Genomic DNA, 12,175 nt, shown 5'->3' with positions numbered 1-12,175 from the left:
TGTATATGTGCAGTTCCTGCCATTGGAAATCTTGTATAAAGGGGTAGTTAAACTTTAATCGTAGGCATGTACGTACTGTTTTCATGTGTTAATATGTTTGGAAAGTTTAACCTTGTTTTAAGCGATTTCCAACCTAAGAATCCCTTTTATGTGGTTCATCCTGTTATGGTTTATTTTACCATGGTATTACCAAAATACCAAAATATTGTGTTTAAGTGTCATGTTCTACATTTAGACATCTAATGTTACCTGGCAAACATTGGTTCTTGACCAAGTTCTGCTACCACTCATTCTGTCACGAGTTCAGCACAAGAACTTACTATTGCAGCGGGCAATGGTACGGAAAATGCTGCCCCGATTTATAAAGAAAAAACGAAGGCGCATAAGTTCAGCCAGTGATATTTCAGAAGGTCCATGTTTTAGGCCAGGGAGAAAGTTCGGTCAAAAGGATGGGATATGAATCACCTTCTCACCAACAACACAAAATGAGTGGGACTGGGGAGACACAGAGGGATCATGCGCTTCTTGCTATGACAGTGACCACTGATTCAGAAAATGCTCCGTCTGGTTCTAATGAAAGGCAGAAGCGCATAAATTCAGGCAATAATATTTCAGAAGGTCCATGTTCTAGGTTCCAGATAAAGTTTCCATACAAGCCTACCTCGAACCTTTTCAGAGCAACATTGCGTCAACAGGTATTTTAGCTCATGTCTTTTAACTTCATCAAAGTTTGCCTTAACAATATTATTTTTATGCTCGACTTGGTTGCCGACAATAGAAGAAATTATGTTGAAGATAAGTCAACTGAAAGTTATCAAGAACAAGCTAGTTATCGTTAGAAAGATAAACAGTGAACAATAAGTTTCTTGTTAGTTTTGTATGCTAACATCATCTGCTGAGTGTTGAGTTGCTTAATTTACAAGTAATTCAACCATGCTTGGATCGCTATAAATGCACATTCACAAGAACCGTCAGATATCAATATATTTGTAATAAAAGGGCAGCCCGGTGCATGTAGCTCCTGCTTGCACGGGATCCGATCACTTTGGGTCTATAGTACGCAGCCTTTCCCTACATTTATGTAAGAGGCTGTTTGCAGGACTTGAACCCAGCTTTACCACTGCTCCAAGGCTCCCCTTCGTAAATGATCTCTATATAATTGTAATATTTTACTAAATGATCTCTAGGTGATCGTATAAGAAATATTAACAGTGTCTCGCGGTCGTTACTTGTGGCGGTTCATAAATTGACATATTTTGCATTGTTTCTCTGCAGGAACCTCCAGCTGCAAGGCCACCTCCACCTTCAGGTAACAATAGACAAGTTGTTCAAGCGGAGGATACAAGCGGCGAGGAAGGTGCCTAGTGGTCAGATATCTTCCTTTGCCCAAGTTAATAAGCAGCTAAACATGCATTTTACTACCAAAAGTGTGATTAACCAGCAGCATTTCGGTTCAACCTGCCAGTCTGCTAGCCCTCCATACCAACTGCCTTGTGGGGATACTCATTCAGCAAAAAAAATTGAGGTTGGCAGTCTTGGGGCATCACCATCGTCGGCCAGTAAGGTGCTATCAGGATCAACTCCTGGGCCATGTTTGGCTGAAGATCTCTTTCTTGAATTCCAGAAGTCCTTCTACTTTCGTATTTCCATCTTATTTTATTTCAAAAAGCATGTGCGCATTGATTTCACTCTATTTAGGTGTTACTCCCTCCATTTCTAAATATAAGACCTTTTAGATATTTCAATCAATACGGACTACATACGGATGTATATAGACACATTTTAGAGTGTAAATTCACTTATTTTGCTTCGTATGTAGTCTACATTGAAATCTCTAAAATGTCTTATATTTAGAAACGGAGATAGTACTCATGAATCTCCGGTTGTGTTTCGCCAGGGAGAACAGCTTGTTTTGGCGAGTCGAATAGAAACGGCTCAAGCTAAAGGGGAGTATGACGAGCTGGTTTATGAACTCGATATAACAGAAGATTAAGTTTACAAACAGCAGATGTTGGCTGAGGCATTCCAGGCCATATCCACATCACGTTATCTGTTACATTGGCATGCTTTCAGCCCTGTGTAAACTTCATCTTCCATTGCCTGCAATATTCGTTTTCCTCTGGTTATGATATCAAAATTAAAAAGCAAGCCCGGCGTCGTGATATCATCTATTGAGCGGAACCCGATGCAACACATGGGCAATTAGCTAGTCATAAAAAATTGTAATAACTACTTGTCCTAAGAATCCAAAAAACATAAATCAGTCTCGATTTTTTTTTTTTTGGCACGTCAAATAGAGACGGCTCATGCTAAAGGGGAGTATGACGAGCTGGTTTATAGTTTAGAGGTGGAAATATTGCAGCAAAACTGAGAACTCGATATAAGATTTTGGTCTCACTTCCAAAATGCTATTTGGGCCATAGATGGAACACAGATTCCTTGTGTTGTGCTTGAAAAAGTGCAGCCTAAATATCGCAACAGAAAAGGTTTCACAGTCAGAATGTCAAGGCAATTTGTGATTTCGAGATGAGGTTCATTTTTATTATTGCTGGATGGCCGGGATATGTTCATGACACGCGTGTATGGGCTGATACATGAGCTGAATATTTCAATTTCCCATACCCTCCGAACGGTAATCACTAATACATGCATTCTGTTACACAACCATTGTTTTTCTTCAATTTGCTATTCTTCATTGTATCTTTCTTCTCATTGTATGAACATACTGTAATGCCTCGACAACCAGAGTCCTTGCATCCAACGCACAGATGCACCCTGCGCGCACCACCGATACCACCCTCCGAAGCCGCCGCCTCGACATCCCAACTCAACATGAGCCACAACACCGCACGACACGGGCGCCTGGTAGCCCACGCTGCACAAGACGACCGCTCGTAGACAACGGCCGCCGCACCAAAATCCAGGGCCGCTGCCCTGACGCATGCTACAAGGTTGCCACACATGCCATGCAAGCCACAACCCCAACCCCATGGGGCATCGCGAGATGACAATCCGAGGCTACCGCCTTGACATACAACCACCGTCCTAGGCTGCCGCCTCGGCTTCCACTGCCCTCGCCGACAAACCAACGAAGCGCAAACAGATGATCCCACAAGCAAACAAAAGTCTTGCTTGCAAGGCGACACCTCGCCACCGCCTACTCCAACAAAGATTGGGTTTTCAGCTGGAACACAAGACCCCGCGGCGTAAGGGGAAGCACCACGACCACACCTCCAGCAAGGAAAAAAAGACATCCAAGGGTGCCGTGGTCGGCACCAACAACTGTCGGTAGTAGGCTTTCGCCTGGCCTCCGGCCTTACTTGCCAAGCTGCCCAAAAAACGCTGCTCTGCCGCCGACCACCAAGCCTCACCGCACACCACACCGGCCACAACTTCTCCGCCGCGACGAGTGCAACACTCGTCTCAGGATGGCCAGATCCACTCAAAGGCACTAGATCTGCGCCACCACTCCAGCCACCATGAGGCTCTTCATCGGCACAAACCCAGAGCAAGGTCCTAGGCTCGCCTCAACGCACGCCACCACAAGAGAGGGCCCATTGCAGCCGCCGCGACTTGGGCCGCCGCCCCAGCGCATTAGCGCCAGTGAGGCCATCGCTCATGCCCCAGAGGCGAAGCTCCCCCCAGGCTCCTTTGGAAGCGGGGCATGCCTCCACCGACGGCAAGAGGCTGGCTGGACGAAGGTTGTTGGCCGTGCGACACGGGTAGGGTGGGGGGGGGGGGGGGGGTGTCTGCCCGCATCTGGACCATGATCTTTATGTCTGCTCCATCAGCTTTATCTTTCTTAGGTCAACTTGAACGCGCGACCCCATTTGTTCATCCATGTCTGTTCGGGACGAAAGGGACACAAATCGCAGCCCAACTTGTGTCTTTTTTGTCCGTCATCAACCCATTTCCGACACAAATTTGGGTCGCATTTGCGTCGAAACGAACACGGCGCGGATGCAAGCGGACGCTCCCTTGTCCTCCCCCTGGCCCGCCTGTCGGCGGCACGAACGCCTCTTCCCCCTTCCCCACGTGGCCTGCAGCTCTGCCCCCGCGCCCGCCATAGCTGCCACTGCCCATTTTCCGGCCGTCTCCGTCGTTGTCCAGGCCGGCCGTCCAACAGCTCCGCCGCATCCACACAACCCCCCTCCCCACCCGCTTTGAGAGGAGTTCTCACCGGCGTTCATGGGCTTTTTCTTCGCCACCGACGGGACTATCGAAACCAGGCCGCCAGCGACCCCAACTGTCGTGATATCAAATTAGAATTCAGTTTGCAAGTCCTTCGTCGCGATATCAATCTATTGAGCGGAACCCGTTGCAACACGCGGACAATTCACTAGTCATAGAACAGACAACAATGTACCCCCAAAAAATGTAATAACTACACTTGTTTTAAGAATCCAAAGGGCAAAGGGCATAAACCACTCTTCAGATTTTTCTTTCTCAAACCACACAACATACATGACATCCAAACATAATATTTAGAGATCTACCAAAAAAGAAGAATCAAAGATGGTGACTTCCAGCATCTCCGATCTTAACCCCCTGATATATCCTTCCTAGAATCTTGCAAGATCCATGTGATCACAACCGCCTCTCCTTCCATAGGGGTTTGAAGGGCTAATTCCATGCCTCTTTCTGCCGTCCACTTTCCTCATCTTTCGGTGTCTCGATGCACTACTCTCCAGGTTCAGATTCACTTTAGGAGGGCTATTAAAACAGAAAGATGCCGCAACTTTCTGAAAGACAGCAATGATTTAGACATATAACCCCGTAATACTAAAAAACAATTCAAATGTAACTTGATGTAAGGAAATAACAGATGTGCTTTTACTTGACAGCTTAAGATTTTGTAAGTTTAAGAAAAATAGCCAGAGTACAGCGAAATGCACAGAAACATAATGTCCCCTAACAATTACGGCAATTTCAGCTTTGCAATGAAACAAAATGTTGAGCACACAAATGCGCAGAAACCAAGGACAGAACCTTGAGAAAGATCTTTGCAAATATTTACCTTGAGATCAAGTTGATGGACATCAAAGATGTCCTTCATAGAGTGTGAGTTGTATGCCAAAAGGTAAGACCTGTAGGCTTCCTTCGCTGACTGGTTTAGGAAGTAATTCCCAGCAACAATTTTCTCCTGCTCCAAAACTCGAGTTATAATACTGCACTCTTAGACAACAGGGTGGAGTTGCAAAAGAAACACTCACAAGCTTCGATTGCGATTTTGGCACATGCTTTTCACTGAACTCGTATTCAGTCAGAGAAATATTGGACGCCTGCAAGCAAACATCCAATTATGTGAAGAATGCATGTTATTGGAGAAGTAAAATCCTTCGCATATAAAACTGTACAAGATTCATGTTTCAAAGCGCTTGAAAGCAATATTGACTTCGTAGCCAGACAATATATAGAGGAGGGGGGATATTACGTGCAGGTAAATAAGCAACTTCAGTTCTTCTGGTAGTAAGAACAAAAATGCGCGTCCTTGGCCTTTATCACCTCGGGCAGTACGACCGACTCTGTGAATGTAGTCCTACAGATCAACTTCCGAAGTCAAGTTAGCAAAGGTGAGAAAATAGAGAATTTATTTGGCAAGGTTAACTACTTGCCTTTGGGTCATCTGGAGGATCATATTGCACAATGTAGTCCTAAACAAGGCAAAAGATCCCTAGGTTAGTCGGGCGATATATAAAGGATTGGTCCAAATTATTTCAAAACTAAAGGCAAAAACCTTACCACATTAGGAATATCAAGCCCACGTGCTGCCACGTTAGTGCACAATAAGATACCGCTTTCCTCTTTCGAAAATTGGAAGAATGTAGTAGTGCGTTTCTGCTGCTTCAGTTGCCCGTGGATCTCGTGACACTCTATCCCAATGAAATTTAAAAATTCTGCATGGAATTTGACTGAGCTACATGATGAAAAGAACACCATGACCTTCACCTTCTGCTTCATCAGCTGCATCTTTCTTAGGAAAGTATACAGAACCAGAAACCTTTTCTCACTAGGAATGACACAGTAGCCCTGCTGCAAGCCGTCAACGGTAGGCTGCAAGAGCATCGAAGTTACTTCTCATACCAAATAAACCAAAATTTTCTTTAAAAGGGAGCTGAACAGCAGGGTGATACCTTTAATTCAGAGTCATCAACTCCAACATAAACAAGTTCTCGTTGCCTTTCTTCCTTTTTCCCAAATGTAAAAGTTGCAAAATCTTCAACCTGTGGGATTACAGGACATAAGCATTGCCGCCGATAGAGAAAATTGGGGAGAGTTTGAATAGGCTGGATAACAGATTCACTAACCTTTTGAGTCTGTGTAGCAGAAAAGAGAACAGTTTGCCTATTCTGCATAACAATTCCAGGACAAAATACAGTAATCTCAGTAGAAAGTTAAAGGCCACACTTTGTATATGAAATGAAATTGCCAGGTTATGACATACCTGAGGGAGGCGCTTAAATATTTGTTTCATGTCCTCCTCAAAATTTTGCTCAAGTATGCGATCAGCTTCATCAATTATAAGGCACTACAACATAGGGAAGTTATGTCAGAAAAAACAGGGTAGATAGAGAGGTCAGTTATGACATACATTGCCTTAAACAGCAATTTTCATGAAATTCAATGTCATTTTCCTGCTAAACAGGGACCCATCACATGTGCCAGCAAGCAAAGCATGGAGTTCCAATGGGCAGACCAGCATAGTTGGCAAAGTATTCCATTTGCCAAGGTATGAGTAGGCAACTAAGATTGATTCCATCCCTGCTCGACAATATATTTACAATACAATTTTCTGTTACTTTCATTAGAAAACAGAATTTAGTATTGGTGACGGCTATGAAAAAAAACTTTTATCTATAGATCCAACACTTCTACCACTGTAATTAGTTCCCACTTAATTTGGTTTACAGAATAACAAACAGCATTATATCCACTGGACTTGCCAATGCAACTACTCCCTCCGTCCCAATATCAGTGCATTTCTAGGTTTGTCCATAGTCATCCATGAAGTTTGGCCAAATTTAGATTCATCAAAAAAGTATCATTAGAATCATCACGAAATATATTTTCATATTCTACCTATTTGATGCCATAAATGTTGATACTCTTTTCTTACACTTTGTCGGAGTTAAAATAGTCAATTGAGGACAGTGTTAGAACTGCAGTTAATCTGGGAGTAATAACTAACGAAGACGAAAACATGTAACAAAGCTAATAATATATTTTTTTGCAAAAATAGAAACTATTAGCTTTTACGATTTTGCATATACTTGGAATAATTTAGGCTCAAATTTCATACATACTCTAGTTCAGCATTAACAGGTAGACACTTTCAGTCATGGAAAAGAAAAGTAGACCGTAGTCATGGATCACAATGGAGCTGAATGGCAAGGATAGCGCGTGTAGCGGTATGACCGCTCAGCCACAACTTTTCCCCATATACAAAGAATTGGTATATGAAATAGTCAGGTGACTGATTATGCAAATAGATTAGAGAAGTATGAAATTGCTGGTTGCATCTATTATTTAGGGTGGGACGCATAAACATTTACACTATTACAATAGAAAATTTTCTTGAAGCTTTGAAAAAATGATAGAGGCCAGAATGTCTTTACCTTTAGCCCTTTGTAGTTGAAACCACCGGTACTTTTCAGATGGTCCAGAAGCCTGCCCGGCGTTGCAACTAATAGATTGACCCCTTTCACAAGCTGGTTGGCCTCACTTCTCATGTTAGTGCCACCAATTACATATCCAAGAGTTTGAGAGTGATACTTCATTAATTTCTTGGCAACATCGTGTGTCTAGAACAAATGAATCAATGAAAAGCATTATTAAGGATAGTGAAGTGTGACTGTGAGTCCCTATGAATGAATAGTCTCAGCAACCATATCCAGCATTCAGATACCCTATAGAAAACTGCCTTTTGAAGCTAAACAACTCGCTAACATTTGGGAAATGCAATGCGAAAGGCACTTTAATTTCTTACATTGGCTTCAAAATACTGTTAAAATGAACAACCTTGAACATCATATTTACACAACATTATCTTAGCAAAGCATAACCTTATCTCAGTTGGGACCTCCGATTTTGATTGTTTCATTCACAGCAAGGTTGAACAGTAATAAAACATGAAAAAGGGATCAAAAGAGGAATACGGTTACTCCATGCATATATAATTATATATATATATACCTGGATAGCAAGCTCCCTTGTTGGGCAGACCACAATAACTACAGTTCTGTTCCTCGGCGTGAAGCGCGCATTGTGTAGCAGTTCGATCGCGGGTATAAGGAAAGCGAGTGTCTTCCCTGAGCCAGTCCTGGCTGAACCCAGCACATCATCTCCTACCATCAAATGAGGTATTGATCTAGCTTGAATCTGCAATCACGAGAACAACCATGCATGAGTACATGCCATTACTCTTACTTTTCATAAGATACCAAAATCCAACATCGCGGCAAAGGGCAGATCGACCCACATAACGAGATCATTCACAAAAAACATTCGATCATGGACTTGCACTGAGAATAGAATCATGTATCTTGCCAAAAAGATGGTGTGATGGTAAAATTTTGACGGAGGCGAGCATGACTGACCTGGGTGAGGTGGGTGTAGTTGTCCTCCTCCTCTGGCGCTCCCACGGGCGGCAGGGGAGGAAACCCTAGCCGCCGCCGAACCGCGTCCCTCTCCCCATCCCTCCCCTCGCCGCCGCCAGGGCGTGCCGGCGGGCGAAGCCCGTCCGGCATGGGCGGCGGCGGGGCGTTCTCTCCTTCTCGCGCTACCCTGGCCGGAACGCGGCGTTGTGCGGGACGCGGCGACGCTGGGCTGCCACGGTGGCTGGCGTGGAGGGCTGCACGAGGCGGGCTGCGTGCTGGTGGCGCTCGTCGGCGGGATCTGGCGCTCGTCGTGGGCGATCGTCGGCGGGCAAACCCCGCTGGCGGCCGGCGGCGATGGGATCTGGCGCTCGCGCTGGTCGGGCGCGCCCCTCGTGGGAAGCCTCGGCCTGCTCGCAGGGCAGCTCCTCTCGCCGCAGGGCAGGTTGGGGCGGGGCCTAGCGACGGCGGGGCGTGCGGCGTGTCTGAGTGTTCGGCCGTGAGGACGGCGAGCCGCAGGCGTGCCAGCTCTGGAGGTATTGCCCCCTTCCTTCCATGCATCCATTCCCAGTCCTCGGTTCGGTTTGGATCTTCCGGATCCACCTCCGGTGTGTTCTGGTGGAGCAGATCGGTGTCCGGGAGAAACCTTGGCCGCCTTGGCTGGCCGGCAGCGGCGACGCCGATTTTTGGCGCCGTTTTCCTCCTTGGGGGCGCTGCTGAGGGCACCATCTCTCCTCTCCGAACCATGTCCGGGTGAAAGCCCAAGATCCGTTGCGGATCGGGCGTCGGCGGCGCCCTGTGCACCGTTACCTTCCTGAAGGCGACGCCAAGGACATTGGGATCGGATGGAAGGGTCTGTAGGTGAGGGGTGGGGTGTGCTGCCTCCCTTTCGGTGGAGCGGTGTTTCTTTATGCATATTCTTGGCGGCGGCTCTTGGCGGCATGGAGCAGCGGAGGCTTGGCGTCAGATGTGTGGTGACGGACACGCGCAGGAGGTCGACGCTGTCTGGCGTCGTGGTGGCGTCGGCGGCAGTGAGACCGGGCAAGGCCGTTGCAACAGTACAGCTCTGAAGATGGATTAGTGGTAGGTGGTTGTGGCGGCCTCATACGCGGCAGGCGGCCTGGTTGAGGAGCACGCCGGACTGGTGGGTGCCCATACCCGGCAGGCGTCCAGGTTGGGACCTCGGGTCTTAGATGTTAGGTTTGGCTGCGAGGTCTGTTTGGTATTAGGCCCAGACCATCAGCGCCCCTTAATCAGTTAGATAGGAGTAGCGACAGAGGTTGCGAAGATGGTGGCTTTAGTCTTACTGTTGTACGACTTTGTAAGGTTTTGTGCTAATAATTAATAAAATTGGCCGTATGCAGAGGCCGGGGGTATTCCTCCTTTTCTAAAAAAAAAATCTCTCTAATGGCCTTGGAAGTGAGCTCGGACACGCAGAGCTCCGAGAAAAGCTCGTTCGTCACAATCCCACCTCCCTTGCCCTTCTTCTCTTTCTTCTCCTCCTCCATCCCATCCATCCCCTTCTCCTCCTCCCGCTTCCGCTTCCGCATCCCGTCCATCACATTCTCCTCCTTTTCCTCCTCTTCCTCCTTGGAGGGGTGGAGCAAGGATTTGACCATGTCCGAAGCTTCGAGCAGTGGCTGCCGGCGGACGGGCGACGGCGATCGATCAATTCAGTGCAGCCGCCGGAAGACGCTGTTTGTGTGTGCCGGCGAACCGACAATCTCGTTAGGTTTTGAGGGAACCGATTACCGTCGGATGTACGTCGATCAGGCAGCGTTCCACGCTTCCTGCCCCAGGTATGGCGTCTATGTCATGGCTAGTGGGCTCTGTTCTTTGACCTGAGCCGTTCGGTTGGAAATTATTTGGCCGGCCCAACTTCCTAGTTGGTTCCTTTTTCTTTTATGTTTTCTATTAATTATTTCTTTTCAATGTTTTTAAATTTTGTTATTTTCGGAAAACTAAATACATATATTCCAAAACTAAAATTACATAAAAAATAAAAACTTCGAATTTGAAACATGTTAACGTAGTGTAATTTTTTGTTAGCGTAACTTTTAAAAGATGTTGATAGCTTTTTAAACAAAATGTTTGTATTTAAAACAATGTTAACGTGTTTCAAAAAATGTAAACGGATTTTTTATGAAAAAATCTACAATGTGAAAAAATCTTGTAATTCAAAGAAATGTTTCGTACCACTGAAAAATTCTACATTAAAAAAAATGTTTACGCGTTTCGAAAAATATGTCCGGGCCATTTCTTATTTGGTTTATAAAATTTAATAAAATGTTTGTGTAGTTTAAAAGTATGCTTCGTATCATCAAAAAATGTTTCAATGTGTGTTTTAAACAATGTTTAACACATATTCGAACAAATATTCAAAGCATATGTTTGAAAGAAATCTTAATCACGTATTTGCAAAGTGTTAAACGTGTATAAAAGATATGTAAAAAAGGTAAACATCAAGCATATTTAAAATGTTAATTATGTATTTGAAAAATGTTAAATGTGTATAAAAAAATGTTCCCCATATACGAAAAATGTACAATGTGCATGAAAAAATTACACATGGATCGAGGCAGAACCGTTCGTGATGTTGCATCCATCGACTGAGAGGGGAGGGAGGGAGATGAAGGTTAGGGCAAAAGTATAGAGAGATCCGGCAATGGTGGAGGAGAGGCCGGCAGTGGTGGAGGAGAGGTAAGGAGAGGTAGCGGAAGCAATGGAAGCTGCGGTGGCCGACGCGGTGCTAGTTGTGATGCCGGCCATAGTTGGCTCTTTTACCAAGTTGAAATATTGATTGTCCACACTGATTACATTCCATAACTGCTGGTAGATATACATGGTTAGAGGAGAGAAAGGAGGGCATGCATAGGCACTCGCAGGTGCATGCAAGGCCACGACCAAGAGAGGGCCGATGGACTAGGAGTGTACCTTACAACAGAATATGTCTACAATGTGCATTTCAACAAAGACATATGACTATGTAGCCCCTGGGTTTCTGTCAAGCATGTTGCACGTAGACATGCATCCGCTATATGAATAAAATGCCGAAGAGCGGAGTTATCAGAAGAAAAAAAGACAATACACAATATTATTGGACAAGTCGGTTGTTTTTTGTTGAACGACAATGGCTTCACTTTTAGTGAGCCACCTTGGAGGTCCGCAAAGCTGCATATCAGCATGAAGCAGCGTTGAGCTCGGGTGAGGAGGTGATCCGTCATTCTTTCTTCAATGGCTGCTGTGGTGATGCCGGAGGCAGGTGATGGCCGTTGGTATCAAGCTCAGAAATATTCTGTTATCTTTTCAATTTTGTCATGTTGGTCGTTATATGATTTGTACTTTGATCTTTATGATATAAATGAGACACGTATTAACATGAAAAAAAAGTCGTTGAGCATATTCAGCCAGTATGCTTCTCCGGTGAGGTTTTCTCCCTTTCCTTTTGCGTACGTTTTTTTTTTTTTTGCGTACGCTTGAAGTAACGTTATTCCGCCGGGGAGTTTAACTTCGTCTTCCATGCATGCCATGCCAGTACGCGTTTTGACTTCGCTGACGTTCGTGAGCATTGGCGTTCACAC

General features: G+C 45.3%; 1 protein-coding gene across 1 annotated transcript; it reads right to left on the bottom strand.

The window, feature by feature from the left end:
• Positions 1 to 4,340: 4,340 nt before the first annotated feature.
• Positions 4,341 to 10,312, bottom strand: LOC123141830 (DEAD-box ATP-dependent RNA helicase 27). The gene is made up of 11 exons (XM_044560897.1): positions 10,066 to 10,312; positions 8,598 to 8,662; positions 8,194 to 8,379; positions 7,617 to 7,802; positions 6,446 to 6,529; positions 6,309 to 6,350; positions 6,135 to 6,224; positions 5,743 to 6,054; positions 5,214 to 5,282; positions 5,018 to 5,107; positions 4,341 to 4,742 (listed from the first exon to the last, which is right to left on the bottom strand). Exons 1-11 carry the CDS (start codon positions 10,211 to 10,213, stop codon positions 4,563 to 4,565), a joined length of 1,452 nt encoding a protein of 483 aa, XP_044416832.1. The 5' UTR covers positions 10,214 to 10,312; the 3' UTR covers positions 4,341 to 4,562.
• Between the last annotated feature and the right edge of the window lie 1,863 nt (positions 10,313 to 12,175).

Source organism: Triticum aestivum, chromosome 6D (genome assembly GCF_018294505.1).
Source record: "Triticum aestivum cultivar Chinese Spring chromosome 6D, IWGSC CS RefSeq v2.1, whole genome shotgun sequence".
Lineage (NCBI taxonomy): Eukaryota > Viridiplantae > Streptophyta > Magnoliopsida > Poales > Poaceae > Triticum > Triticum aestivum.
This window is presented reverse-complemented; position numbering and strand designations above follow the sequence as displayed.